The 27,816-nt window shown below is 42.2% G+C and overlaps 1 protein-coding gene across 5 annotated transcripts; it reads right to left on the reverse strand.

Moving 5' to 3' along the window:
• Positions 1-745: 745 nt before the first annotated feature.
• LOC110076964 (uncharacterized) lies at positions 746-27,633 on the reverse strand. Of its 5 annotated transcripts, XM_078386729.1 has the most exons (8): positions 26,251-27,633; positions 23,628-23,804; positions 20,430-20,711; positions 14,457-14,705; positions 12,481-12,576; positions 8,871-8,912; positions 3,877-3,972; positions 746-2,644 (listed from the first exon to the last, which is right to left on the reverse strand). In XM_078386729.1, exons 3-8 carry the CDS (start codon positions 20,614-20,616, stop codon positions 2,622-2,624), a joined length of 693 nt encoding a protein of 230 aa, XP_078242855.1. In that variant the 5' UTR covers positions 20,617-20,711; positions 23,628-23,804; positions 26,251-27,633; the 3' UTR covers positions 746-2,621. The 5 variants fall into 5 exon arrangements, with proteins under 5 accessions (XP_078242855.1, XP_020645239.3, XP_020645243.3 ...); XM_020789580.3 differs by lacking the exon at positions 23,628-23,804; XM_020789584.3 differs by lacking the exons at positions 14,457-14,705; positions 23,628-23,804.
• Between the last annotated feature and the right edge of the window lie 183 nt (positions 27,634-27,816).

Here is a 27,816-nt window from a genome sequence, read left to right on the forward strand (position 1 = left end):
GGTATTCATAACATGGAGAGGTGATGGAGGACAGGGAGGAAACTTGGGGAGCCAATGGCCACCCAGATCCAATGTTGGCAGAGACGATGCCAATGGGAAGGCCAGCACTGAACACGAGGGAAGATCTGCCACCCTATTTGCCCTCACTTGGGCAAATCGCCACTCTCTCCTAGGTAAAGCTCGGAGTATCGACAGAGTCCCTGGGCCAGACTGGCAACCAATCAGCTTTCTCAATGATGAAAACCAAAGTGACTGAGGAGCAGGTGGATCTCCTTGTGAAGGGAACTGGAAGGCTAGAGACTCTAGAGCCCTGCACTAGGTCAGTGGACTTAACTAGGTCACAGGACTTGAAGTGCGTTATAGAACCATTGAATATTTCCCTTCTGCCACTTCCAACAAACTCTTTTCCGATTGAACTTTCTTATCCAAAGTTTTAAATTTATTTATTACTTTAACACTCAGGCTCAGAAAGGGAAACACGGTCTTTGAGACAGCTTGGACTCATGCCGTTGAATGCTTTATAGGTTAGAACTAACACTTCGAATTCTGCCTAGAATTCAGCAGCCAGTGGAGCTGCTGTTAAGCATGCAGGGAGCCTATCCTGCTGCAAGGAGACTGTCGCGATCCCCTCTGAAGTCCCTATTCCCCCCCACCCCCCAGGCCTTCACGAGGTTCTCGCTCTTCTTTCTTCTTCGCTGCCACCAGATATTAATGCTTTAATATCAATTGAGTATGGAGACAAGTGTGTTGGTAAAAACTTAAGTCTTTTATTTCATCAGGGAAGTTAATAAACGATAAATATTCATGGGATAAATTACAGGCTGCCAATCACTTATATTTGAATCAGATCAGATGTAATTTCAAAACCCTCTGCTTCAATCTATGTTCTTACAGTTCTCTACCTCACTGTTCTCTCACTTTTTAAGCCACACACAGTCAGTCAGCCAGCCAGTCAGTCAGTCAGTCAGTCAGTCAGTCAGTCAGTCAGTCAGTTTATCTCTCTCTCAAACTCCATCCACCAGTCTTTATATCCAGCTCCCTCCCCCCACTGGCTCCGCCTTCCATTCACTCGTTGGTTCCTGCGTCAAGGTTCTGCGGTGACAGGCAGGTGAGGGCAGGGCTGTTCACTACAGAGACATTTAACATTCCTCCCATCCACTCAACCAGTCCTTTTCCGGCAGCTTTTATAAGCCAGGAAGGGTTCAAAAGGTCTAAAAGATTTGTGGTAGTCGTCTCCTCTCCAAGAGTCCTGTCCACATTATCAGGCTGCAAAAACTGAAACCTATCCATTAACACAGGACAAGCAGTTTATGGATCAGAGAATGGAGGAAGGACATCATGCTAAACAGGCCAGGACTCCCCTGCACACTCTGCTGTTTATATAGCCATAACATTTGGCACTGCATGCTGAATCTAGGCCACTGCCTCCTTAGATTGAAGAGATAAAGTTACCCAACACTGGAGATAAAGGAATAATTAGGGTAATTACAGGGAAATAGAGAGGGGAAATCAGCATAAATTGACCTAAAATGTGATGAAAATCTAATTATGTTTCAAAACGAATACAGTGGTGCCTTGCTTAGCGATGTTAATTGGTTCCAAAAAAAAATCGCTATGGGAAAACATCGCTAAGCGAAACACCATTTCCCACAGGAATGCACTGAAAACCGGATAATCCGTTCCAATGGGGACGGATTACCGTCCTTAAGCGAAAATCGCCATAGGAAACATCGCTAAGCGAAATGCGGTTTCCCCATTGGAATGCATTGAATAGGTTTCACTGCATTTCAATGGTTTTGACAGGTCCGTTTTCGTTATTTTTAAAGTGTCTTAAAATGTTCAAAAATGTTCAGCTGTCAAACCTACAGTTCAATGCATTCCAATGGGGGGGGGAAATTCATCAAAAATTAACGAAGACTCAGAACAAAGCCAAATTAAGTTTGCAAAGGTTTTACAAGGTGCACTAACGATTCCAAGCATTTTAAACAGTTTTTGAACATTTTAAGACACACTTAAAATAGCGAAAACGGACATCGCTAAGCGAAACAGGGGGACCTAAACTGTCATCGCTAAGCGAAGCAAGGTCCCGAACATCGCTATGTGAAATTTCCCCATTGGAAGCATCGCTAAACAGAGCACAAGATCGCTCCAAAAACCTCATCGCTAAACGAATACATCGTTAAACGAGGCAATCGCTAAGCGAGAGACCACTGTAAATGGCAGCAAGCACATTTTATTTTATTTTAGCCTTCCAGATATTGACTAGTGGGTTTTCCTTCTGTTAGCGCTGTAAATAAATTTTAAAAAAGCACTAAATGTAAAATGTTTTAAAGTATTACATATAAAAACAGGTGTTTGAGAAAATATCCACCTTTTCAGTGCAAAAATCCCCTTTTTCAGTTTTCAGTGCAAAACATGAGTGTCTTTTTTGAGGAGATAAGCATGAATACTGCTAGGCCACTCATAAGAAGATGATATGGTTCACCCATGGATGAGTCCCTCTGTAGGCCATTACTCCTGAAGCGCTGCACATGTGTGCCAAGAGCAGACGGCTGGAACGAAACAAGTGTGTTGCTTTGCAAAGTTCCTCAGTTCCAACCCTGGAATTCTCCTTTTTGTTCTCAACTTTCTGGTGGAGACGATTCTGAAATAATAGCACAGCAACACATTAGTATAAAAGCTGGTTAAGTTGTAATAGTGCTGAAGGCCATGCTGGACGTTACACAACAAATCAAGGAAATGCAGCCACAGGTGACTGCTAATTTGACTGGAGAATCCTTTTCCTCTGGAATTGTTTTCCACTTTAAATCTCTAGCCTTGCCCCTGCTGCTGTTTTTGTTCACGGAAAGGAGCATAAGCAGAACAGTGCATGCGACATCAAGTCCAATCTAGTTTGGCGTTGAGATTTGTTTCAACTGGATTCCAAAAGACACCTGACATAGCTCCTATTTAGCCCAACTCCAGTTCATGCATAAACTCACAAGGAGAACTGGGAGTGGCTCACTGGCCAGGCACCTACTGATGCCTAAGAATGTGCTACAGCCAACAGCTGGAATTTGAGATTAGTATTAGATAAATTTTACAAAAGCAAAATTGCTCTATTTTTTTATGCTATTTCCTTTCACACTCTGTAATTCAGGCCTTCGTTAGAGAAAGAATCCTTCTTACATCCTCTTAGGAATGTTAAATAAAAGACAAGGAACCAATGTGAAACAAACATATATTTTTCAAATTGAAAAAAAAAACCTTAAGTGTAGAGTGGTCCTGAGTTGGCGAGATAGGCGGGATATAAATTAAATAAATAAATAAATAAATAAATAAATAAATAAATAAATAAATAAATAAATAAATAAATAAATAAATAAATAATTTTTTTCCTGTTTATCACTTTCATGAAAACAAGTATATAAACCAGGAAAAGAAGCAAAGGTACTAATTTTAAAAATTTTTTAATTCATTAAAACAACCATGATCTACCTGTTCCAGATTCTGATTTCTAAAGAAGACCACCTAAGCAATATGCACTTGATGAAGTATTTTAATACATTTTGGGAGTGGTGTTTGAAAAGTGGGAAGAAGCAGAGGCTTTGCTCAGACACAGAAGAAGAGTAGAATGATAGTAAGGGGAGGGGAACATAAACCTCTTTCTGTCCTCCATCCTACTCCTAGCTGCTTTCTTACTCCCACAGCCTTTTAACAATAGCTTTTGTAAAACAGCATAAGGAAAGCAAAATAATAAACATTTATTAGGCAAATCCGATACTTTCAAAAATTTAGTGATATTATTAATTGGACCACCTGTGCAAAAACAAATGAACACCTAGAGTTGTACCATACACAAACATGCATGTGTTTTTATACGGCATGCACGCTTACCCTCTCTGCTTCCTTCCAACTTCTCAGCTGAGTCTAGATTAACATCTGGCTGATTATCACTTATGTTTCCTCCTTCTGGAGATGGCATAGGATCATCTAAAAAATGGAAGCAAGAAAGATGTCAAAACTAACTTCTAAAACATATTTATCAATGGTAGAATTGCAAAACAGATAATAATAATAATTATGGTCCGTCAAGTGGATTCTGACTTAGCCTGATCCTTCCCAGGGTCTCCTGCATATAAAGTACTCAGGACTGGTTTAACATTCCCTTCTTCTAGGGATACTCTGGGACTGTGAAGCTTACCCAAGACCATACAAGCTGGTTTTTTTCCTACAACGCAGAATGGAGATTCAAACACCCAGCCCCTGGTTCCAGAGCGAGGTGCTCCAACTTTCTGAGCTTCCCCTGTTAATGAAAGCGAGCATAAGAGCTTTCTCTACTGTAGCTCATACACTGCGAAGCCCTTTCACTTATAAATTGGCAAGTATACTGAGTGGATCCTACAGGTGTGCATTTCAGGTTATCTGTTTTTAACAGGCATTAATGAATTTTAGTCAGTTTAAATCAATCTGGAGCCCGTAGTAACATGCCAGTTAGCAAATAACAGACCGATCTATTTAAACGTATCTGCAGCTTCTCCAGAACACTAATCCTTCTGCCCATCTTCCCAGCAGGTTTCCCTAATTACCCGACAGCTATTATCTCAGACAATAGTAAAGAAGGTATTCTAAAAGGAGTCAGCCTGCCAAGAAGGAAGCAGCAAAAACTGCAGTGACAACAACTGAGACCCCAGGGCACCAAGACAAGCAACCTAAAGGCTGCCTCTAGAGTGGCCGTCTTCCAGAAAGCCAAGCTGCAATATCGGAAGGAAACAGAACAGGAATATAGGAACATATTCTAAGTTATAAAACAGAACAGGAATATATTCTAAGTTATAAAAGCTTAACTCTCAATTACAATCGTGCCCCGCTTAACGATTACCCCGCATTACAACAATCCACTTCACGACGATCTTTTTGCAATCGCAAAACGATGTTTTAAATGGGGTTTTTCCGCTTTGCGAAGATCGGTTCCCTGCTTCGGGAACTGATTCTTTGCATTACGACGATCAAAACAGCTGATCGTCAGGTTTTCAAAATAGCCGCCGGGTGCTCAAAATGGCTCCCCGCTGTGCTTAGGGACGGATTCCTCGCTATATAGGCACCGAAAATGGCCGCCGTATGGAGGATCTTCGCTGGATGGTGAGTTTTTAGTCCATTGGAACGCACTGACCGGGTTTTAATGCGTTTCAATGGGTTTTTTATTTTTGCTTTATGACGTTTTCGCTCTACAGTGATTTCGCTGGAACGAATTAACGTCGTTAAGCGAGGCAACACTGTAAATCAAATCTATGAAAAGTGAATACAATCAAAAGAAAATATTCTCTCTTACCTAACTAAACAATATTAAGAGAGAGAACAATAGAGACAAAACAAAACTGGCAACCCACAGCTGGCCCATCCTTAATAACTGGAATTAAATTACAGAACCTTAACAAATATATAATATACTTAAATAACAAATAACTACTAATAAAGTATCAACAAATCCAAACCGTAATTACAGGTCATAAAAAAATTAACACTACATATTGCCATCAGCCTCCCTAAATAATTTTGCCTTTAGCAGTCTTCTGAAAGACTATAGGGAGGGAGCCTGTTTCATCTCTACAAGAAGTTTGTTCCACAACGAGGGTGACACTGATGAAAACGCTTGAGTCCTCCCGATTGTTTTCTTTATTTCCCTTGGCGTGGGCAGCCTCAATAATGACCACACAGATATTTTTGAGAGGCACTCCAACAAGCTCCTAAACCATTCAGGGCTTTATAAATCATAATTAATACCTTTATAAATCACAATTAATACCTTAAATCTGGAACAGAAGCTGACAAGAAACCAGTGTAGGCAAGCCAGAATAGGGGAGATATGCTCAAACCTCCTCACCCTAAAAATTAACCTGGCTGCTGAATTCATGACCACTTGAAGCTACCATCTCCAAGGGAAGTCTCACATAGAGACCATTACAGCAATTTTCAAGATTAGCAAAGCATGGATTAATGTCTTCAGGGATCTCTCATCAAAGTATGGTGCAACTGGGCAATCTGCCTGAGATGAAAAAAGGCAGTCCTGGTCCTGATTGAAATTTGATGTTCCATGTCGTGTTTCCCCGAAAATAAGACAGGGTCTTATATTAATTTTTGCTCCAAAAACACATTAGGACTTATTTATTTTCAGGTTACTTCTTTCATGTACAACAATCTACGTTTATTCCAATACAGTCATGTCATCTCCTGGTTGCTACACAATGGTGGAGGGCAGGGTTTCACTTAACTGGAACTTATTTTGTGGGTAGGGCTTATATTACAAGCATCCTGAAAAATCATACTAGGGCTTATTTTTGGGTTAGGTCTTATTTTTGGGGAAACAGGGTAGACAATGCCTGATCCAGTTGCAAACCTGGTCCTTTAGGGGGAGTGTGATTCCATCCAGACTAATAGGGCAGGAGACCCAACTAACAACATAATCTCCATCTTGCCAGGATTCAATTTCAACCTGTTTGCCCTTTTCCAGTCCATTATTGAGGACAGGCAGGGCTAAAGGACCTGAATGGCATCCAGTGCAGAAGTAGTAAAATGAGAGGTAGAGCTGTGTGTCATCAGCATACTGATATTGCACCCCAAATCTCTGGATGGCCTCCCCCATTGGCTTCACACAGATGTTAAAGAGAATAGGAAACATTATCAAGGCCTGAGGGGCTCCATAACATAGTGTCCAAGGGGTAGATACAACCTCCCTCCAAATAAACCTTTTAGATATAGCCATCAAGAACGGACCCAAACCAATGGTGAGCCAGGTCTCCAATTTCTAAACCCTAAAGCTGTTCTGGCAGGATACCATGGTTGATGATACCAAAAGCAGCTGAGGCAGTTAGGGAGAACCAACAGGGCTACACTCCCTCTATCAGACTCCTACAAAAGGTCATCTTGTCGAACAACCAATACTAATTCATTCCCATAGTGTAGCCTGCAACCCAGTTGAAATGGATGTAGACTACCCTCTCAATCAACCATAAAACAATGTTAGCAACAAGTCTAAAGTTGTTCATATCCTCCATTGCTAAGAAGGTTGTTTTCAGAATGGGACAAGCAATGGTCTCCTTCAAACAGGCATATGTTCTTCCCAGAGGACACATTAATTCTTTGAGTGGCCCATTCTATAGCTAAATCCCTGGCAGATTTAGCATGACATGATGGGCGGGAATCAACCAGAGAGGTGGCGATTTTGCAGCATGCAAGTGTCTTGTCAATGTCATCAGGCAAAACAGGTTGGAACTAATCCCAGAAAAATCTCACAATGCACCGGACATATCTTGACCTGAGCCATCGCATAAGAGGAGTCCAGGTCCTGCCACACAGCTTGGATCTTCAGTCTCAGATGAGGAGCTGTTAGCCTATTATATGTATCTGGATGGAGAACATTTGTCTGTTCGGGGTTGAAAAGGCTCTGAGACAGGCTCTGTTGATTAGTGGCTGATTCAATTAAATTACTATAGAAAGCCTTCTTAGCTGCTTTGATAAAATTACAGTAAACTCCGTACAACTTTGCCATTCAAGGTAGCTTTCTTCCACTTGTTCTCCAGCCTTCTCCTCACTTGCTTCATCACTTTGAGTTCATCCATGAACCATGGAGAAGGGCAAGCTCTGCAATAGAGAGGGCATTCGGGTGTGATTGTGTCAACTGCTCAGAATGCCAGATTATAATCAACTGGCAAGCTGAACTCTGACAGAAGCACCCACCAGGTCAGCAGGTGGAAAAAAAACCCCCTACAGCCTCTTAGAAACCAACTGGATCCAGCAGCCTTTGGGGTCAAACCATCTTAGTTCATCATATCTCCCCACAAAGGGAGGTTGCCAATCTAAGACTAAATTTCAAGAGATAATGGTCTGAGCACGACGTAAAGTCCCTCACCTTTAGATCAAAATTTCTCGGCCCAGAAACAAACATCAGCTCAAGAGTGTGGCCTACCATGTGTATAGGAGCAGTTACAAGTCGTGAAAGGTCCATGGATGTCATGGAGTTCATGAACTCTGAGACTGGACCAGCAGCCCCTACTTCAGCATGAATGTTGAAGTCCCCCAGAAGCAGAAGTCTATTGAGACAAAGTCCATTAGCCTCAGCAGGGACAGTGCTAGAAGAGCAGTACACCTGCACTATCCATATTGGATCACATTGGATCCACCACATTGGATCACACTGGGCACTCCAAACCTGCACTAGGAAGGGCAGAAATTCTATTGATTTCAACAGAGTCTTTCTGAACCACTGCACACACACTCCTCTCTGTACCTCTGATCTGCTCTGGTGTTGGACTCAGTAATCCTGAGGATGCAGATTTGAGAGAGGGCTACTCCTCCATGCGTTCCCACCCAGGTCTCAATAATATATGCCAGGTCAGTTTTCTCATTCAATTACTGTATAAACAATTGTTTTTCCAGGGCTTGGACATCTAAAAGCTTCGCAATCCAAGAATACTTTTCAATTGTATTATTGCTGCACTTTCTGTAATTCCAAGGGTTTTGTAACTTGAAATCTGGAACATTGTCACTATGCTGATTGTTATGACCACAGTTTTACAGAGCTGGCTGGAATAAAGGCCAAAAGCATAAAAGATACAGACTTCTCAAAAACCCGAAAAAAACTATTATAATTTTAAAGAGTGCAAATTCTAAAACCTGCATCCTTCATTTATGTTTCACTATCATTTGCAAAACGTGTTCACCTGGCAGGATTATTCACTTACCAATGACCTTGCTTGACTGGACTTACCTAATTGGATCGAAATGGTTATAGTAAACTATTATTCAGATCTTTATTTTGAAAGCACTTTTATTTTCAAAGCTGCTTTTTCCATACCCCTTCCCCTTTAATCATGTTAACAGTCTATACATACACTTTGCATTTGGACAGATTCCTCCTTCATTCCGATCAGTGGCTAAGAACAAAAAGACAAACAAAAATAGGGAACAATTTAAGAGAAACCAAAGCATATTTACCCAGATATCTGCATTCTCACTATAGGAAAGTCTGCATTCTCACAATACCTTTGTTATGCTAATATTTATTTTGCTCAAATGAACTAATGTCAACCTCCATGAAAAGTACTACAACACTGAGGCAGAGGGAAAAAATAAATGTGATAATCTAGAAATTAACATTTTCTATGTTTGGTACGTAATATTTTGCTACTCCAGATTCTTGCAGAATTTGGTATGTAATATTTTGCTACTCCAGATTCTTGCAGAACCAATGTCCTCTGTCCTCTGCTGCTTTCCCAGCCGAAGAAGATATGAGGCCTTGTACTGTAGTTTTTCCTCTTAAAAGAGATGTGGGATTTAGGGTTGCTAAACAGCAAGCATGGAAACAGTTAAGCATCCAGTTGGCAACAGTATGTTGGTACAGTCGTGCCTTGCTTTACGATTGCCCCGGATTACGACGAAACCGCATTACGATGACATTTTTGTGATTGCAAAACGATGGTCTGAATAGGGTTTTTTCGCTTTACGATGATCAGTTCCCTGCTTCGGGAACCAATTCTTTGCAAAACGAGGATTTTCCAACAGCTGATCGGCGGTTTCAAAATGGTCACTGGGTAAATAAAATGGCTCCCCACTGTTTTCTGGGATGGATTCCTCGCAAGACAGCCACCGAAAATGGCCACCCTATGGAGGATCTTCGCTGGACGGTGAGTTTCCAGCCCATTGGAACCTATTGAAGGGGCTTCAATGTGTTTCAATGGGCTTTTTATTTTCGCATTACGACATTTTCGTTCTACAGCGATTTCGCTGGAACGAATTAACGTCGTAATGCGAAGCACCACGGTACTTCTGAATTCAGCCTGCTAGCCAGAAAGAGTCTCCTCCCATTCCTGTCTTAGACATATGTGTCTCAGCTAGAGCGGACTGTGCTGTTATGAATGGACAGCTGGAAAAAAGAACAGCCTGTGTAGAAATCCGCATATCAAACACTAACCAAAATTCATATCTATTATAGGAATAGGACAAATGCCATTCCTCCTGTAGCCAGGGCATGCCCTTGCTATAGAAACCTCCCACCATAGCTGATGGTATCATAGTAAATGCATACCTTGTGCCGGCCCCATAAAACTATCTGACTGTGTTACCTGGAAGCTGAATCATGGCAAGTGGACTTCTTCCTTCTTATGCTAAAACGTGTTGCTACTCATCCAAGTAGCTTCTTCAGTCTATTCAGACCAGAGGGAAATGAAACCAAAGGGGAGGATATATCAAGGATCTCCTACCAACTCTCCTCAGACTGAAGAAGCTACTTGGATGAGTAGCAAAACATTTAAACTTAAGAAAGAAGTCTAGTTGCCTTGACTCAACTTCCAGATAACCTCACTGGGATGACTGAGAATCTTCACAGCTATCTGACTATGTTGTATTATTCTCATTGAGTGATTCTGCAGTACTCTGAACCATCCCAACAATGAAAAGCACCCTAAGGAAATATCCCTGAATTCATCTAATCTACAATGTTTGCAAAAAATAAAAAATAAATCATAGAATAATGAAGTTGGAAGGGGCCTAGAAGGCCATCAAGTCCAACCCTCTGCTCAGTGCAGGAATACAAATGAGATATGCCAGGTGGTTGTCTAAATTTATCTTGACTGTCTCCAGTGTTAGAGCACTCACCACCTCTCGAGGTAATTGGTTCCATTGTCATACTGCTCTAATCTTTCTGAAAGTTGAAAGTGTTCTACTTTACAATCCCCAATAGCTGGTGAAGATAGTTCCAGCTGCCTTAAAAAGAGAACCAGCTAATCTCTTATCAATTATGTCAAAAGCTGATGAGAGTCCAATATAGGCTGCGTGAAGATTTTGAGAAGATTCCAAACTTAATCTATGAAGGAATAACTGCTTGTAGAACTGGCTTGTTCTTCTTTAATAACCTAACACAATGCACAAAAAATCTTATTTAGGGCTTTACTGTAAATATTCCAGCTGGGACAGAATTTGAAGAGGGCATATCTTCCCTGGGCCCTTACCTATTCCTAATCTTTTTAATTTGGGAAGACTGTACAGTACTGGTGAGCACTTGAGGATTTTCTTCATCCCTGAAAGGTGCAGTGGATAGTGCAATACTGTCAGATCTTCAAAATAACTCATTTTCCTCAAAAATCTTCACTTTTCCTAACATATATTAAAATGCGATTTTTGTTTTGTGTGGTTACTAAAATAAATGCTTTTCTTCTTTACTTGAACAATTCTTAAACCCTTGACTTTCACCTGAAACACATGCCCTGCATCCTTTCCTGGATGTTCTCTGAATGTCTCTTTCACAGGGAGATGCTCTCATTATAAGAGAGCAAAACACAATAATGCCAGATCTTCCCTGCCTTACTCTATTAAAAATCAATACTAATCCTTTCCCAGAGAGAGTGCCTCTGGGCTGCCCTAAGTGGAGCAAATCCCCGTTTAATGCGTTCCTATGGGGGATAAACTCACTGCGAAGCGGGAATCCTCCATACGGCCGCCATTTTCGTTGCCTTGGTAAGTGAGGAATCGGCGCGAAAATGCTGCAGGCGGCCATTTTGTTGATCCGCCGGCCATTTTGGAACTGCCGATCAGCTGTTCTAAAACATCGTAATGCGAAGATTGGTAAGCGAAACGCTTACCAATCGTCGCAATGCCATGTTTTGCCTATTTAAAACATCGCAATGCGATCACAAAAGCAATCGCAAAATCCGCATCGCTATGCGGATTCATCGTTAAACAGTGCACTCGTTATGCGAGGCACCATTGTATACACAGCCCCCCTCTATGTTAGCCCTGAAGTCTTTCTTATTCCAATGATTTGGTGGCTACTATATGTAAATAGCAAGTTTATCTATTGCTAACATTAATAAAAAAATTAATGCTACTTTAAGAATTATTTTAAATTTGGGATTTCTTGCAATTCAGTTCTGGAGATCATACATCTAAAAGACAGGCTATAACCCATTAAATAATGAAATCTGAAGGCATAAAAACCTATACAGTGGTGCCTCGCTTAACGGGCGCCCCGTTTAATGACGAATCCGCATAGCAATTAAGTTTTTGCGATCGTTTTTGCGATCGCATTGCGATGTTTCTAATGGGAAAAATCGCTCTGCGATGATCGGTAAGCTGTTTCACTTACCGATTTTTGCATAATGATGATTTCCCAACAGCTGATCGGCAGCTCCAAAATGGCCGCCGGGTAAAAAAATGGCCGCCCGCTGTGTTTTCACCCAGATTCCTCGCTTACCAGGCAGCGAAAATGGCGGCCATATGGAGGATTTTCGCATAAAGGTGAGTTTTTCACCCATAGGAACGCATTAAATGGATTTAATTTATTTTTATTTTCACATAGTGACGAATCCGTATAGCGATGATTTTTGCTGCATGGATTATCGTCGCTATGTGGGGCACCACTGTATAGGCCGAAAACGTACTACTCTGTAAACCCAACAAGCTCTGTTGAAAGAGATCCCTTCATTAAGGCAGAAAAGACAGACATACCTTTTATTAGGTAAACGTAACTTCCTATTACCATCAGCACTACAATGATTACAGCCAAGAGAATCTGAATTCTACTTCTACCTCCAATCTGATGATCTGGTTGTTAAAAAAAATGAAAACATTAGCCAACAAAATGAAACAGAACAAGTAATCAAAAATTAAGAAGAGTGTGATTAGGCATTTGTGTTTTACTATCCACAGGGAAAAAAGACATAAAACTAAAAACTTGAAAGTAAAATTGGCCCGAGTTCTTCATGAAACTCTTTTTATCAGCTTGACAAAAGATTAAAGGCTGTTCCAGACAGGGAAAACGCCCCACCCTCTTTCTGCTACTTGGTCATAAAGGAGTGTAGGGCATATCATTATTCAGGGCCACACTGTAGTTTTAAAAAGAAGCCTCTCTCAAAACGGCCTCCTCAGGGGACCTAGACATCTTTTTAAAAAATATATGTAAAAATCCTTCCCTCCTGGAGCATCTCTAGCTAACGGAAAGCTTCCAACAAAGAGGCTCTAACTGCAGAAATCCATGTCCAATGGAAAGAGTCACAGCACTAAATTTGTCCCCACCAATAACAAAGTATGACTGAAAATAAATACAGTGGTGCCTCGCTAGACGATGTTAATCCATTCCATTGAAATCGCTGTCTTGTGAAAACATCGTCTAGCGAAAAACATTTCCCCATTGGAATGCATTGAAACCCGTTTAATGCGTTCCAATGGGGGGAAATAGTCATCATCCAGCGAAAATCGCCTGTAGGGAAGCCATTTTGCGAAGCGCCGATCAGCTGTTTAAATCACTGTCTTGCGAAGCATTAGTCCCTAAAACACCTGTTTTGCGAAGATCGCCCATAGGGAAGCCATTTTGCAAGGCTGCCAATCAGCTGCAAAAATCATCTTGTGAAAAAACGGTCTGCAGAGCATGGACCAAATCATTGTCCAGCAAAATCCCCCATAGGAAAAACCGTTTTGCGAATCACTATAGCGATTGTAAAAAGTCAACGTCTAGCGGTCTAGCGAAAAAAAGTTTTGCAGGGTAATAGTCTTGCGAGGTACCACTGTATACCTTCAGGAGGGGAAAAAAGCATGGAAACTCATGGAAATTGTCACTGCATTTATCTTAGACAAGAGGGGAGATCACAAAGATTGTGGGGAAAATACAGAAAACATCAGTGCAGAATCAGATGCATTATGAAGAACAATGTCCTGTCTGGAAGAAGCCTAAATATCTGAATTTTTTAGCCCCAGAACCCAACTTTAATCCCAAACTGCATCACAGGTCATACTGGCTAGAATCCAATGCCAGTGTATGCTTGTGTAAATCACATTTGAGCTGCCATAACAAATTACTACTAATTAACAAGGCACTGAATATGTCTGATCATGTGACTGAGCACACATGCAGGAACACAAAAAGCTCCTTGTTAATTAGCAGCACGTTGCCTCTGCAATTTATACCACTTGGTACAGACAAATGTGAACTGGCAATTACATTCAGGTCAATTCATACATTCTTATTTCTCCTTCTCTCACCCACAATGGTTGTTTTCCTGCTGCTTCTGCTGTCTTTTTCAGGATATACCTATATTACAGTGACTGCTAGACCAGTGTTCCCCAACCTTGGGCTGTCAGATGTTCTTGGACTTCAACTCCCAGAAACCCTGGTCAGTAGAGGCGGTGGTGAAGGCTTCTGGGAGTTGTAGTCCAGGAACATCTGGAGGCCCAAGGTTGGGGACCACTGTGCTAGACTACATTTGGCAGTCAGTACCTGTAGTTCTCTGATGGCAAAGCGAGACAGAGTTCTCAAACTCACACAGCCCCAACACTATTCCCAACAACTTCAGAAAGAAATCGTAACACTTAAAACTAGGAGATTCTTTCCTCATCTTTCTACTACAACTCTCCCTTGTTATGGTGTCACTCATCTTAGTTCAGTCTGCAACCTGAAGAACCACCACATAAAAGACACAAAAACTTACCTTTCCGGATACATTCATTCAAATTGATGGAGTTGCTCACATTTACATTGAAAGCAGTAACGATGCACGTGATTTTCTTAGAAGGGTCTATGTTTTTGTGAAGTTGCACAAAAGACCAATTAGAATAAATAATTTCATCTTTTTCAAAGCCTTTCCACTCATATGATGGTGACAGATCCAGCATGTTGGTGGGCAGATTGCAGCTTATTTGGATGCTATCATTGGTAGAGCAGGTTAAACTAGGTGGTACTAGATGTGAGGAGAGAGAATAGAAGGTTGCATTACTCAAGACAGGCCCACATGATGCTTCAGATTACGTGGTTTTACTTTGGGTTCAGGAGAGAAAGCTGAAAATAGTAGTTCACTTTCACAACACTTCTTCCCTGCACTAATTCTCCATACAGAAGATCTCTAGGAATCTGACCATCAGCCATTCTCATGACAAATCAATTTAAAACATGATTTAAAACACTGCAGGATGGATAAAAATAAATGATTTCTGTAGAAATTCAATTTTATAATTTAAATCTCATTTTTAATTTTTTTTTATCCATCTTGCAGTGATTTAAGTTGTGTTTTAAATCAATTTGATTTAAATCAAATCCACCTCTCAGCATGTATGACAGCAATTTGATTTAAATCATATCCACCCTGCTAACCAACAATAACCTGGAGTGATTTCAAACTGGCTAAATATTACATTTAATTAATCAGGATAGTACTCCACTGCCACACACACCCAGTTCCCCTGTTTGTTTTTCTACACACCCAGGTTCCCTTTCGAGCATGACATGTACTTTTCACCCTCTTTCGCTGCCACCAGAGGATATGTTCCTCACTGCAACAAATACGACTATTAGATCAGTGCCGTCAAATATACCAATGTTTATTTATGGGTTTGTAGGTAAATCACATAAAGAAAATCATGGATGGTCTTTTATTATTCATTCAATAAACATTGATTACATGTGTTTGCTTATGTAGATTCACTTTAATCAAGGTATTACTATATTCAACTATTTATTTATTTGGTTGTTGTGGGTTTTTCGGGCTCTTTGGCCATGTTCTGGAGGTTGTTCTTCCTAACGTTTCGCCAGTCTCTGTGGCCTGCATCTTCAGAGGACAGCACTCTGCTCTGGTGTAGTTGGCTTGGGAGTGCAGTATTTATGGCTGTGAGATAGGCTTTTGTCTTTTTCTGTGCTAAGGAGAAGAGATTATCTGTTCCTGTGGTTGATGGGTGTCATTAGCTGGTCTTTTGTGTGTAGTGATCCCCTGTCCTTGTGGCTGGGTAGAGTTCGTTGACCTTTTGCATGTTGTATTTTTGAGATCTGGGAGCCAAGTTTTGTTGAGCTTCATACTTTCCTCTTTTTTGTTGAAACTGCTGGTGCTTGTGGATTTCAATGGCTTCCCTGTGCAGTCTGACGTAATGATTGCTGGTGTTGTCCAGTATTTCAGTATTTTGAAATAGAATTTCATGTCCAGTTTGTTTTAGGGCATGTTCAGCTACTGCAGATTTTTCTGGTTGTTTTAGTCTGCAGTGTCTCTCATGTTCTTTGATTCTGGTGTGGATGCTTCGTTTTGTGGTTCCAATATATACCTGGCCACAAGTGCAAGGTATCCAGTATACTCCTGCGGTAGTGAAGGGGTCCCTTCTGTCCTTTGCTGACCATAACATTTCTTGGATTTTTGTGGTGGGCTTGAATACTGCTTGTAGGTTGTGTTTTTTCAAAAGTTTCCCCATGCGGTCCGTGACCCCTTTGATGTATGGCAGAAATACTTTATTTGTGGGTGGCTGTTTTTCTTCTTCAGTTTGGTGTTGTTTTCTTGGTTTGATGGCTCTTGTGATTTCATTTTTGGAGTAGCCATTTGCCTGTAGGGCCCGATTCAGATGGTTGAGTTCAGTGCTGAGAAACTGAGCTTCACAGTTCTGATTTGCACGGTCTACCAGTGTTTTGATTATGCCTCTTTTTTGCTGTGGGTAGTGGTTGGAGGGAAGGATTTTTACATATTTTTTAAAAAAGATTTCAAGGTCCCCTGAGGAAGCAGTTTTGAGGGATGCTTTTTAAAACTCCAGTGTGACCCTAAATAATTATATGCCCTACACTCCTTTATGACCAAGTAGCAGAAAGAGGGTGGGGCGTTTTCCCTGCCTGGAAAGCCTTTACTCTTTTGTCAAGCTGATAAAAAGAGTTTCGTGAAGAACTCGGGCCAACACTTACAGAGCAGCAGTGGATCTGGAGAGAGGAAGAGGCGCAAAGAGATGCAAAGAAAATAAATTGGAGGTTAATTAGACATTTAATTATACATCAAGGGAGGAAGTTGGGTATTTTTTGGCATTAGAAACTTAAGAAATCTTTCTCTTATTAGCTAACAACCCTGGAGTTATATGGGTTATGTTTTGGCTACAGCTATCTACAGCATTGACAAAAAGCCCAGAATTGGTGAGCAAATGACCTTCAGGCTTCAAGCAAGGGAATTCTGAGACTGGATTTTAAGTTTAACCATAAAGATGACCAATTTACTAAGATGGACCTATGTAAGCAAGTATTGCTGGAATTGGACTGATTACTACTAAGCAACTGTACAATGTTTATTTGGAAAACAATTATTTGATATCTGGGACATAATCAGGGCTCGAAAAATCCACTCGTCCACTCATCTGTAATGAGTGAAAAAACGCTGCTTGACGAGCCATGGCTCCCTCCATCTGTCCCTCCCTCCCTCCTTACCCTTAGTCCGTCTCTCTCTCTCTCTGATCCTGCAGTCCTCCTCTCCCCCTTCCCACTGCAAAAGGAAAAACAGCCCTCTTCTTGCGAGAAGAGAGTTCAAGCGGCACATAGATATATAGCTCTGCAGGAGAATGTAGAGTAGTCCCATGCTGGAGAATATGGAGTTTTCCTGCTCCCAAGTTCAACCGAACGACCTGGCTCCTTAAGAGGCCGGGCGCTTTTGCTTTCATTTTTATTTTTGCTGGAGACATTCAAAAGAAAGGCATTAAAAATACAATTGTCATGAGCCCACAGGCACGCAGGTAATAAAACAACCTAAGTCTGAGGGTATATTTATTTTGGGTTTGTACGCACTGTTAAAGGACGTGGTGGCACTGTGGGCTAAACTGCAGAAGCCTGTGCTGCAGGGTCAGAAGACCAAGCAGTCGTAAGATCGAATCCACGCGACGGAGTGAGCGCCCGTTGCTTGTCCCAGCTCCTGCCAACCTAGCGGTTCGAAAGCATGCAAATGCGAGTAGATAAATAGGTACCATCTCGGTGGGAAGGTAAACAGCGTTCCGTGTCTAAATCACACTGGACATGTGACCACGGAAAGATTGTCTTCGGACAAACGCTGGCTCTATGGCTTGAAGAGCGGGATGAGCGCCGCCCCCTAGAGTCGGACACGACTGGACAAAAATTGTCAAGGGGAACCTTTACCTTTACCTTTACGCGCTGTTATGTAGAAAGTGCCCAGTTTAAATTTAAATGTAAGTTTAAACATAAATTGCAAGGCTATAGTCTGGTCATGCCGACTGGTGAAATTTTTGACTGACTGGTGAAACATTCTAAAAACTTTCAACCCCTGGACACAATGCTACAGCAAGAAAAATTTTGGGACGAAACAAAATCCGCCCTTCAAGCAACCTTAGAAACACTGAGATTGCACAATGAAGAGGTGAAATTATTCATGCAGCAGCTAAAGAAGGACTATAGTCAACAAGAGACAGGGAATAATGAACAAGGAAATGAGAGGGTGGTGGATGATGTATGCTAATCAAAGGAGGGGCTGGAGGGAAGTAGAGGAGAACTTTCAGGAGATCTAATTTCAGCCAAGGAACTGAGGAGAGTTTTAGGTGTGCTAAGGAAAGATACTCACTAGATGGCCAATACTTTGGCCATCTCATGAGAAGAGAAGACTCCCTGGAAAAGACCCTGATGATGGGAAAGTGTCAAGGCAAGAGGAGAAGGGGACGACAGAGGACAAGATGGTTGGACAGTGTCATCGAAGCTACCAACATGAATTTGACTAAACTCCGGGAGGCAGTGGAAGACAGGAGGGCCTGGCGTGCTCTGGTCCATGGGGTCATGAAGAGTCAGACATGACTTAACGACTAAACAACAACAACAAGGGATGATAAGGGGAGAGAACCAGTAGATGTAATTAAAAATAACCTGGAAGATCTATTGGAGATAGATCAAGTGCAAAAAATGATCACAAATGGTACTAGGGATGGCAGAATTTTTAGAGAGATAGGAATGAGAACTGGGAAAATACAAATAAGAGAAGGTGTCAGAAAGATGCAAAGGAAACATTAAGATGGTCTTCAGCATTGAAATATGTATACACCTAACTTCTGGAATTGTAAGGAGACATGTCTTATATATTAGAAAAGGGAATCAAACTGAAATAGGGGATCACTATTCAAGGTCAAGTCATAACATGGTGGTTCTTAAGGTAAATTGAAGCTAGATATAAGAAGAGGTAAAACAAATACAGTGGTGCCCCGCACAGTGACGATAATCCGTTCCAAAAAAATCTTCGCTATACGGATTCGTAGCTATGCAGGACAAAAAAGCCCATAGGAACACATTAAAACAGGTTTAATGCATTCCTATGGGGGAAAAACTCACCGTTTTGCAAAAATCCTCCATGCGGCCGCCATTTTTGCTGCCCGGTAAGCGAGGAAAGGGCACGAAAACACTGCGGGCGGCCATTTTATCTACCCGGTGGCCATTTTGGAACCGCCAATCAGCTGTTCTAAAAAGATCGCTATGCAATAATCGGTAAGCAAAACAGCTTACCAATCATCGCAAAGCGATTTTTTACTATTTAAAACATCGATATGCGATTGCTTTTGCGATCGCAAAAAACACATCGCTATGCGGATTCGTTGTTATACGAATCGCTTGTTATGCAGGGCACCACTGTAGTACTTAATTAACATATATTAGATATGCTATTGATATAGATATGACAGAAAATGTGGAGATAGAAAGGGCTAAAATCATTTATTATGTGTTAGGAATCTATTAAGTTATCATTGATTAAAAAAAAATACAAAGTTGGTTGGTTAAATTGCCTCAAAATTATATAGATTTGAAACCAGAACTGCTTTTATGAAGTATCTTATTAGAGGATTTTGAGAAAAATTGTATAAGAACAGAGAAATATTATGATAGTACCAATATTGTACACTAAAATACATATATGATTGGTTCAAATGCTTAAAAATGTAAAGATTTTGAAGGGACAAGTAAGAAGACACCAAGATGCAAAAAAAGGACAGAATCCGACTAATTGGCCATCAGAGTGGAATTTCTAAATGACCCTCCTGACTTGTGTTCACAGCCTGCATTTTGAAATTCACCTTTAAGAAAGAAAGCTAACACAGATATGTTGTTGATGTTTCAACTTATATACTGTCCATAATCCTGAAGCACCCTCTGCGCAGTTTACAACATAATTATACAAACATTTTGTGACATGATTTTTGGAGGTTTTGTATGTTTTTCTGCGCCACTCACAACACAAAGCCAGACAAAAACAAAGCAAGTAATTTTTTGTTGTGGTGGTGGTTTTTCAGTGGTCTAAATTAGTACCACCTACTCTTGCCTTTGGATTATCCTACAACTACAGTGGACCCTTGACTTACAGACGGCTTGACTTACAGACTTTTTGAGTTACAGACTTCTCTGGCCGCAAAATTTAGGTTTGACTTGCAGACTGAGATTTGACTTACAGACCAGAAAAAAACCAAAATGGAACAAAAACGGCCTGTTATGGGATTAATCGGTTTTCAATGCACTGTAGGTCAATGGAGACTTGACTTACAGACTTTTTGACTTGAGAACCGCCTTCCAATACGGATTAAGTTCTCAAGTCAAGACCCCACTATATTTCTCTTCTGCAATTTGTAGCTTTATACAATCAACAAAAAACCAACACTTGAAAGTTATTATTAATTTGTGCATTACTACTTACCTAATACTTTCAAACCAAAAAATGTTTCTGTTACTTCATCTTTAACTTCAATTTCAGCTTTGTAACATCCAACATCTTTCAGTGACAGGTTGTGGAGAATCAAACTACCATTATTAACGATAAGCTCTAAATTGTTCTTTGTTGGAAAACCATCAATTGACGTAGCCACTATATTTCTGTCTTTCATCCAGGTAATCTCTGCTGGCGAGCCACTAACATTTGGGTGTAAAGCAATATCTTTTCCTTCAACGCCACCGATGGTATTCTGACGACACTGTTCTTCTAAAGACAGAGAAATAAAAACACAGGATATAAGCTGCTTGCCATTATAGGGTGGCTGTAGATATGGTTGACAATTTGATTCAATTGCAGGTGTGCAGATTTGTGATTTGGATTATAACTTCAAGAACACACTGGAGAATTCTAGAAGTTATCATCCAAAATTACAAATGTGCACACCTCTAATTTCAATGTTAGCTGGGTGAATAGCTCAATGCAGCGGTTTCCAAATTCTATGCAGCAGTAGCTGGGGTGCCATCAAACCCAGCCAGGATGCCACAGAATCCTTTGAAATGAAAGGAAGTACAGTAGAGAGGAGCCAAACTGTGTGGACTTTAGTAAGCTCTATGGTCCCAGGATACTCCCAGAAGGGACTTCTGAGAAGATCCACTATAAGTCAGAAATGAGTTGGTGCTTAGTGCTTGTTGTTCTTTTTCTGTGTCTCCCCTTGCTTACTCACAATGAGATGCCCTATTTTCTACCCTATTCCAGAGATAAGGAGCTTCCACCCTATTCTGGATAATACTGTCAAAACTATTAGCTTTAGTCACAAACTAAAAATCAGGATCTCTGGGGTTTGTTAAACCATCCTTCCCTTTTGCATCTGAACTGAAAAGTGGTGGTTTAAGGCTATGCTCCCTAATTCAAAGTGCTTCTTTTGACTTATAAAGCCCTCAACAGCTTGGGCCCTGGATACCTGAAGCACCGCCTCCTTTCATATGAACCTTCCTGGAAATTAAGATCTAGCCAGGGGGTCCTCCTGAAAGAGCCACCCCTCAAGGAGGTAAGAGGGATGGCTTGTAGACAAAGGGCCTTTTCGGCAGCCACCCCCAGACTATGGAATGCCTTCCCGAGGGAGATTCATCTGGCGCCGACGTTGATGACATTTCAGAGCCAGTTCAAAACCTTCCTGTTCTAGAAGATTTTAATTGAAATATCAACTTTGGTTCTTGATGGCAATTTTTAGAGCACTGTATTTTTAATTGTATTTTAATTGTTTTATCTTTTTATCTTTTTACTGTATTTAAATTGTTGTAAGCTGCCCAGAGAACTTTGGGTAATGTGGGCGGCATATAAGTTAAATAAATAAATAAGTAAAATAAAATCCTGCAGCCATCTTTTCTTTTAGGAATCTCCTCTATTCCAGATGCCCTTTATCCACAGAGTGGTTTCTTTCCTGCTAAGGGAGTGGTAGATAAAGATTCCTTACCTCTACACTAGCTCTACCTAGCCTCAAAATAATAGGGTGGTATGACACTGGCTGTGGCAGGACATAGGCTCTGCCACTATCTGCTCCCTCAGCTTCCCTGGAATTTGAGGGGATTTTCAGGATACAGAAGTATTTGCATCCCAGTGTATGAAGCAGTCAGAGAGAAGCAGGGAGAGAAATGCTGGGGAGGGATGTTAACAGAGGCACAACAAGGCCTACAAAGCAAAACAGCTGGGAAATGGGGTTTCCCCCTTTCAGGAACTCCTCCCTCCAGAGGATATTGATCACATTTTTATTTGTTTGTTTGTTTTGATTCCTATGTCACCCATCTGGCGGCCAAGGCCACTCTGGGTTGCAATAAGGAATATAATTTGTTGGCCCACACAGGAACCAGGCCATTGGTTAGTGTATCTCTCTCTCTCTCCTACTTTTCAGCTCAGATGTGTTTCACTGTACAGTATGTGCCAATGTTATTCTGTCTAGTTGGAACCATGACCTCAATTCAAGCCTTCTGTTGTGGGTGGGCCAGACAAACGCTCGCCTGCTGCTACTCAGTGATTAAGGAGCTGTCTGTATGTTGTTTATCATGTCGATCTGTGAGGGCACAGCTCCTTTCCTTTCAAAGTTTGTCCACACTGTATAAACTACCATGTGCCATCCCTTTCCCTCCTGGAGTTTTAGCTCATTTCCTGCCTTCTCACTCCTGTTTCCTGTGGAAAGAGAGGGCTACTGCTTTCTTTCTCTCGCTCTGATGCTCTTGAAACCTTGCCCCAATCAGACTGTCTGCAAGCCTCTTGCTCAGGAAGCTATGAGACTGCTGCATTGCATACATGGGCTCTCCTCCTTTCTTGCTGTGCTGAAAAATGGCGCTTCTGAGCAACACAAAGGGGAACTGAATTCCTGCCCACCAAGATGCCTGAGAACCAGCAACAGAGGTGTCTGTTCCATAGGAGTTCAATGGATTTTGAGATACCACTGTACAGTGAGACAATGAAGCATGCTGAAAAACAGGTTCTCCCGCAAATGATTTTGCTAGCTCCATTCTTTTACAGTGGTGCCTCACTTGACGAGGATAATCCGTTCCGTTAAAATCGCTGTTAAGCGAAATCCTCATCAAGTGAAATTAAAAAACCCATTGAAATGCATTGAAAACCAGTTCAATGCATTCCAGTGGGCAAAATACCTAATTGTGCAGCGAAGATCCTCCATAGAGCAGCCATAGGATGCCTGTATAGCGAGGAATCAGTCCTGAACACAGCGGGGAGCCATTTTGTACAGCGGGGAGCCATTTTGAAACCTGATGATCAGCTCTTTTTTTATCGTCGTAATGCGAAAAACTGGTTCCCAAAGCAGGGAACCGATCATTGTAAAGTGGTTTTTCCCCATAGGAACATCGTTTTACGATCGCAATAGCGATCACAAAAATCCATCGTAAAGCAGATTTCTCATTTAACAAGATAATTGTTAAGCGAGGCACCACTGTACGTATCTGTGGCATGTGAGCATTATTATTATAGTAGTCTCTACCTTGGGAGGCTTGTGCAGTACTTTGCAATTACTTTTAATAAGTAAGGGTGTGATTGAAAAACAATTGTCATATGCTTTAGACACCTGGAGAACTGATTGGTTTGCTCCAATTTCTGATGACTACATGGTATACAGGAAATTGTGAACCAGCCTAACCCTTATCCACACCTACCTATACCTACCTATTTGGGTCCCTCGTAGAGGCTACTAGTTGGTGTGTGTGTTGTTGTTCTTTTTTAAGTGCAGGCAGGATCATTCCATTTTGGTTCCGTTCTGGCATGTGTGATCACAGATACTGAACCAAAGCAGATCGCTTAGTGCACATTTTGCCAAGTTAAGTTGCTTTCCTCACTGCACCCCTGGAGAAGGGGACAGAGAATGATGTGGAGGGTTTTTTGTTTTTCAATTGTTTTGAAATCTAGCACTAAATCAGTTCAGTGGCAAGTCAGTATTTTAAAAGTATAGCTTTCACCTGCCCCTCGCCCACAGAGGGGACACAGAAGGGGATCTTTTTAAAATCTTTTCTTCTCTTTCTTTAAAGGGGGGAATGGGCTAAATAAGGTAAGTGAAGATGTGATTTGGTTTTCTGCCCCCAAACTGCCCGATCCTGTGCGTGGATGCAAGGATAGAACTAAATGCCATACCACACCTCTAAGTGACCCCATTTAGCTTGATCCAGCCCAGGACAATTTGGCTGCCTAGTGGCACCCTAAATCTCAAATACCACATCTAACATATCTTTTTGGCAGTTGATCCTCCTTTTTAACCATCAGGAAAACTTTATCTTTTTTTCAAGATTATAAAATGCATAGATTATAAAGACTGCATAATTTCTGCATAATATGCAGACATTTCACACTTTCTTTGCAGAGACTGAACACACAGTTCAAGAAAAATAAAAACAGTAAAAAAAAAGGATAAATCTTAGATCAAGCCTGATCAATACACCTGCTGTACTGCTATTTACTAAGCAGCAAGCCCTAGAACACTCAATGGGATTTATTCTTCTCTTATAATGTTTAAACTCAGGCTATAAATTAACCATCAAGAAAATTAATTTCCATTAAATGAAAACCAATTTAAGCTGCAATACTAGACACACTTTCCTGCAACAAGTCCAATGAAACTCAAAGAGTGACTTGCAAGTAGATATATAAGGAGTACAGTATAGTGGAGCTGCATGGCCTTGTTGCATATGGCATTTCAAACAATGAGAGTAACTAGGTGACGGAGACAGTATGATGCAGTGGCTCAGGTCCTGGACACATGCCCAAAGTAGTGGTTTTCTATCTAGACTGCACTCTACAGCTGCTCTTTACTTCAATATTACTATTTACTTCAGTATTACTCCAGGAAGGGGGCACAAATGGCCGCTTAGAAAGAAGCAATTCAGATCAGAAAAAGAGGGCAAGAGAACAATTAAAACCTCTTTTGCAGTACTAAAAGAGCCTCGTGGCGCAGTGGTTAAACCGCTGTATTGCAGCCAAAACTGTGCTCACGACCTGCGGTTCAAATCCCAGGTAGCCGGCTCAAGGTTGACTCCGCCTTCTATCCTTCCAAGGTTGGTAAAATGAGTACCCAGATCGCTGGGGGGGGGGGGGGCAATGCGTAGCCTGCATAATTAACTTGTAAACCGCCCAGAGAGTGCTTGAAGCACTATGGGGCGGTATATAAGAAGCAGGCTTTGCTTTGCTTTGCTTTAATTGATCAGCTTGTTATGGTTTAGGTCTCTGGCTGTGGAACCAGAGGTTGGGAGTCCGATTCCCCACTGTGACAAGGCGGGACTCAATGATCCATAGGTCGCCTTCCAGCTCTGCAGTTCTAAGGTGGTGGTGGTTTTTATTATTATTATTATTATTATTATTATTATTATTATTATTATTATTATTATTATTATTATTATTATTATTATTATTATTATTATTATTATTATTATTATTATTATTATTATTCTCTCTGACTGAAAAGATCTCTAGAATTCCCAGCATCTGTAACTGCTTCTGACTTTGCTGCTAAGTATTCTACATTTTTCACACTGAATAATGCCCCTTACATGCCCCTTGAGTTTGAGAGAGAGAGAGAGAGAGAGAGAGAGAGAGAGAGACAGACAGACAGACAGACAGACAGATAGATAGATAGATAGATAGATAGATAGATAGATAGATAGATAGATAGATAGATAGATAGATAGATAGATAGATAGATAGATAGATAGATAGATAGATAGATAGATCTCAGTTTGGATCTTATCCTGAGGAGACTTGGGCTGAAGCCTCCATTCAACCAGGAAGTTCCCTGCCTGGAGCCTCTGTGGCGATCTCCCTCATTCCCCACCAGCTCGCCTGCAACCCCGGGCGGTTGGTCTGTCAGGCGAAAGCTGAAAAGGAGGCGCCGGACTTGGTGGGAAACGGAGGGAGAAAGACCCTGAGCGAACGTGCGGGGCCTCCACGAGCGTCGCCTCCAGCGAAGGAAGGCTCCTCTGGGAGGGAAGGACCGCGACGGCCGGGCCAAGGGCAAGCTGTCAAAAGCCAGCCACCTCCGTCCGCCCGCCCGCAGGGGCTCAATCCTTGCCCCTTTTTCTGGCGCCTTCGAGGGCTCTGCTGGGCGGGGACGGTGGGTGGGTGCTCAGTGGCAGCAAGCTTAAGCCTCCCAGGGCCACACGGAGCGACCGTCGGCATTTCAGCCTTCCCCTCCGCCGCCGCCCCCCCCCGGAGAAGAGGCGCAGCCGCCCGAGGCAGCGCCACCAAAAGGGAAGGCGTCGAGGGTGGGTGGGAAAGGGCGAGGGAGACCGCAAGCCCCCTGTACCTGGCGAGGCCCCGAGCGGAAGCTCCAACCGAAGAAGCAGGAGCAGAGCCCAGAACAGTCCCCACATGGCCGTCGCGTCGTCCCGGCGTCCCGGCCGCTCGAAGTAGCGAAAGTGAAAATCCGCGCGATGGCGGCTGCTGCCGCCGCCTCTTCCTCCAAAGGCGCGGTTTCGCGGGTCCTGTGAACTCTTTTCTTTCTCTCTCTCAAACCTTCCCCACGACTCTCCTCGTTCGGGGCTGTCCGGAGACGACGGAGGAGCCCTCGCTGTAAATATACCAAAGAGCTGCTCAAGTTCGAGCAGGTGCCGAGACGGTCGAAGGGAGCGGCTTTTTGGAGAGAGAGGCTGGGTCCTGAGGCAGCTCCCGGGAGGACGCCTCAGGCCGCCTCTTGCACGCTTAAACCACCTCTGGGTGCGGGTGGGTGGCGGGGAGGATATTTATGATCTGATTTCCTCATCGAAGGGGAGGTTTAGGGCCTTTCCTCCTAATAAGGGCATCGGGCGGATAACTGGCGCACAGTACTGTACTCTGTAGTTCCGGAGGCTTTGTATCAAGAACGATCATAACTTGGGTCCTTTTGAAGGAGAGAGGCGGGATTAAAAAATATGTTGAATAAAGAAAGTAATTTTGCCCTTGGATGTGGTGTCACCGTGTGTGACTCCTTCCTGACCCTCCCAGACACACAACTTGCTGTGTACTTTTCTTTTGCTGTACTTTGTGCCCTCTCTGCCTCCATTTCCCCTGTGCATTTTTAAAGCGTGCTATAGTAGAGTGAGGTACAAATCCAGCAGAATATAACTAAAATCAGTTATAGACAGTAGCTTGCCATGTTATAGGCTAGATGCCCTAACAAAGGGCTAAACTTCTACAAGTACAGGGCACAGGGGGAGTGCTAAGGCAGGAGTAGAACAAAGTAGGTGGTTAAGATGCTACTTCTGGAGGGAGGATTACAGGTAATTTTCTTACACCTAGGACCACAGCTAGAGTTGTTACACTGTTATGTGCCATCAAGTTGCTTCTGACTTACGGTCATGCTATGAATTAGGTAAAGGTAAAGGTTCCCCTTCACATTTAGTCCAGTTGTGTCTGACTGTAGGGTGCGGTGCTCATCCCCATCTCTAAGCCATAGAGCCAGTGTTTTGTCCGTAGACAGTTTCTGTGGTCACGTGGCCAGCACGACTAGACATGGAATGCCATTACCTTCCCACTGTGGTGGTACCTATTTATGTACTCACATTTTTATATGCTTTCGAACTGCTAGGTTGGCAGGAGCTGGGACAAGCGATGGGAGCTCATTCCGTCGTGTGGATTCGATCTTACGACTGCTGGTCTTCTGACCTGGCAGCACAGAGGCTTCTGCGGTTTAAGCCACAGCGCCACCACATCCCACTATGCTATGAATTACCAGTCTCCAAAATGTCCTGTCCTCAACAGCCCTGCTCAGCTCTGTGCCTGTGGCTTCCTTTAGGGCAGTGGTCCCCAACAATGGGCCTCCAGAGGTTCTTGGACTTCAATTCCCAGAAATCCTGGCCAGCAGAGGTGGTGGTGAAGGCTTCTGGGAGTTGTA

The sequence above is a fragment of the Pogona vitticeps genome, chromosome 2, assembly GCF_051106095.1.
Source record: "Pogona vitticeps strain Pit_001003342236 chromosome 2, PviZW2.1, whole genome shotgun sequence".
NCBI lineage: Eukaryota > Metazoa > Chordata > Lepidosauria > Squamata > Agamidae > Pogona > Pogona vitticeps.